The 2,951-nt window shown below is 48.3% G+C and overlaps 2 protein-coding genes across 2 annotated transcripts; one reads left to right on the top strand and one right to left on the bottom strand.

Moving 5' to 3' along the window:
• Positions 1-315: 315 nt before the first annotated feature.
• LOC139833577 (uncharacterized) lies at positions 316-966 on the bottom strand. Its single transcript, XM_071823886.1, has one exon. The coding sequence runs from the start codon at positions 964-966 to the stop codon at positions 316-318; it is 651 nt and encodes a 216-aa protein (XP_071679987.1).
• A 1,035-nt stretch (positions 967-2,001) lies between these two features.
• On the top strand, positions 2,002-2,721 carry LOC127317598 (protein H2A.5). Its single transcript, XM_051348168.2, has 2 exons — positions 2,002-2,237; positions 2,339-2,721. Exons 1-2 carry the CDS (start codon positions 2,061-2,063, stop codon positions 2,585-2,587), a joined length of 426 nt encoding a protein of 141 aa, XP_051204128.1. The 5' UTR covers positions 2,002-2,060; the 3' UTR covers positions 2,588-2,721.
• The last annotated feature ends 230 nt before the right edge of the window (positions 2,722-2,951 follow it).

Genomic DNA, 2,951 nt, shown 5'->3' with positions numbered 1-2,951 from the left:
GGACCTCCACTCCTCCAAACGTGACGTACCTTCTTGCAAAGGAAGGGAACACGGGAGTACATCCTCGTCTTCACGTGCCTCGGTTATTTCTATACCCGAGCTTTCTTTCCTTGTGATAGCCATCGTGCTTGAAGTACATATATCTTGCTATCACTTGTGCTACATATATCTTGTGCCTATCTTGCTTAGTTGTTGTTGTTGCACTTAGTTGAGCCTAGCATATTTAGGGGTTGTGCTTGTAAACTAAACGTTAGTTTAATTCCGCATTCTTACAAGCCAAATCCGTAAGAGTTTTTAAACGCCTATTCACCCCCTCTAGGCGACATCTCGTCCTTTCATCCTCTCCTCGCCAATCACCGACAGAGAAACGAAACGCATTAGTGGCTTCGTTGTATCAATCATCACCCTGATGCGCACATAATTGCCTTCGTAGAAGAGTTTCAGTGCCATCTGTACCTCCTTTGCTTTACCCAGCTTTCGGGCGAGATCATCAACGACCACTGCCTTTCTATACAGTTCTGGGATTCCATGAATTTGTGCCCAAACATACATGCCAGTAAACGATACCGTCTCCAGGTCAGACATACCGTCATATTCCTCAATCATCACCACACATCTGCGAAAAGTCCACGGTCCTTGATGCACAACCTTCTTCCAGTCGCCAAGGCAATGCATCTGGAAGATGTACAAATTTTTGCCCGCCTCACGACATCCTGGTTCGCGCGACAAATTCCATATTGCCTTCATCTTCTCGAAGAGCGCCTCTGCACTAAACGATTTTGTAGTCAGGACCTTACCAATCGCTAGCCAACGGGCCTCCTTCCGAAACTCCGCCACCGCCGTCTTACCCAGGACAACGTCATCAAGTTCATCATCACACAGCTCCAGGTGCATCAGCATATCGTCAATTCCACCATCTTCCCCTGCCCCAGTGCCAGAGGATCCAGCGCTAGTTTTATCCGCCATTGCCCATACCTCAGATGCAAGACGCAGAAACAGCCACAAGCCCTACCCAGGCCTGGTCCCGATCGATTGTATAAGTGCTACGTTCTTGATAATTTATTTTTTCCTGATATACCAGTGTTGGTATGCCTACTTTAATGATTGTGCGTGCGCATATAGTCTTGCATGGCGGCTCAAATTAAGATTAGGGAGAACCTTCGTTGGTGATCACGGTCTATGATTTGTTATATATCTTGGGCTGTCTTCAGATAAATACAAGATTGTATCATGAAAGAAAAAAAGGTTCGAGGACCTTGAAGATTTTGTCCTTTTTAGATTTTATTTTATAATGGTTGGAGACGGTTGGTGTATCTCTATCATGTGCTGTTTATTACTATAACTATATGTGGTATTGATTTAAAAAGAAAAAACCAGGAAAAATGCAAGATCCACAACTGTATTTTTTTTCTTTCCTTTGATAACTTTGATACAAATATTGTATTTTTTTGTGTCCTTTCGTTTGAATTTCACCCCACACATTGTATGTTTTTTTTATCAGGGGAAACGTCGTATCATTCTTGCCGATCATAATCTTTGAAAAAATGATCGCATTGAAACGTTCATGCATAGCGAGCTTGCTACGAGTGTCCCCAAATTATGATCTTAGGAGTATGAAAACGATCATCCGGAGTTAAGTTTTAATAAGAAAAACCGAGCCGCAGATTCGGTGAGCTAATTGTAAACAAAAAGAAAAATTATAGTACTACTAAGAAACAGCGCATGTAATTTTCCGAATAAGCACACCTTAAAATAAGCAAGTAATAATTCTTGCATTAGAATCCCTTTTTTCCCGCGGCTCCCAATCTTCGGATTTCGTTGCCCACACCGGAGTTCCCTTTTCACCGCGAAAAGAAACGAAACGAAAAAGAAGCGCCGGGCCACACCAAAAATCCCTGCGCCCTGATTGGTCCATCGGACCCTCCCACGGATCGCGCTCCCTCCAGGTTCCTATAAATCTCTCCACCTCGCCGCCGATCCATCTCACAATTCAAAGAGCAGCGCGCCGCCCTCCCTTTCGATCCAGCCGCCGACGCCACATCTTGAGTTCGTCGGAGAAGATGGCCGGAAGGAAGGGCGCCGAGAGGAAGAAGGCGGTGACGCGCTCCGCCAAGGCCGGGCTCCAGTTCCCCGTCGGCCGCATCGGGCGCTTCCTCAAGAAGGGCCGCTACGCCCAGCGCGTCGGCTCCGGCGGCCCCGTCTACCTCGCCGCCGTCCTCGAGTACCTCGCAGCAGAGGTAACCGATCAATCTATCCGAATGCCCCTCCCTCTTCGTCCTTCCTCGCGCTCGACGCCTGGATTGGTTTCTGACGCGGTTGATCTTGGTTCTTCCCTCAGGTCCTGGAGCTGGCCGGCAACGCGGCGAAAGACAACAAGAAGAGCCGCATCGTGCCTCGCCACCTGCTGCTCGCCATCCGCAACGACGAGGAGCTCGGCAAGCTGCTCGCCGGCGTCACCATCGCCAACGGCGGGGTGCTGCCCAACATCCAGTCCGTCCTGCTCCCCAAGAAGACCGCCGAGAAGGCCGCCGCCGCCGCTGAGAAGGAGTCCCCCAAGAAGAAGAAGAAGCCCGCCGCCAAGGAGTAGCCGCGCCTAGCCTACACAGCATAGGGAGGGAGAAAATGTGTTTTGGTTAGGTGTATGTATTGCCGGTACACAAGACAACAGCTGGTTGTGCTTGGTCTCAGTTTTTGCTAATGGAAAGCTGAATCGTTTAGTCCTTTCGATCTTGACTGTCTCAAATCTTTCGTTTGGCTGTCGTGTATCCCAAATGATGCTGCTCATACTTACCGGATCTCGAACTTGATGCGTCCACGCGATCTGTTTCCCTGGTCAAGTTTTCTTGCTAATTTGGTTTTGGCGTGGTGTCAATTGTGAAAGTTTTGAGGGCGATCTGATTTCGGATAGTCAATTAGATGCATCAGCCAATTTGGGGATTATTTATAGGGTT

The sequence above is a fragment of the Lolium perenne genome, chromosome 7, assembly GCF_019359855.2.
Source record: "Lolium perenne isolate Kyuss_39 chromosome 7, Kyuss_2.0, whole genome shotgun sequence".
Classification (NCBI taxonomy): Eukaryota; Viridiplantae; Streptophyta; class Magnoliopsida; order Poales; family Poaceae; genus Lolium; species Lolium perenne.
Note: the sequence above shows the minus strand (reverse complement) of the source record. Positions and strands in the feature narration are given on the sequence as shown.

Bases quoted from the DNA above. Each gene is read 5' to 3' on its own strand.
- LOC139833577 (XM_071823886.1), bottom strand. From the start codon at position 966: ATGGCGGATAAAACTAGCGCTGGATCCTCTGGCACTGGGGCAGGGGAA.
- LOC127317598 (XM_051348168.2), top strand. From the start codon at position 2,061: ATGGCCGGAAGGAAGGGCGCCGAGAGGAAGAAGGCGGTGACGCGCTCC. The intron at 2,238-2,338 runs GTAACCGATCAA...TTCTTCCCTCAG, and splicing joins TCGAGTACCTCGCAGCAGAG to GTCCTGGAGCTGGCCGGCAA.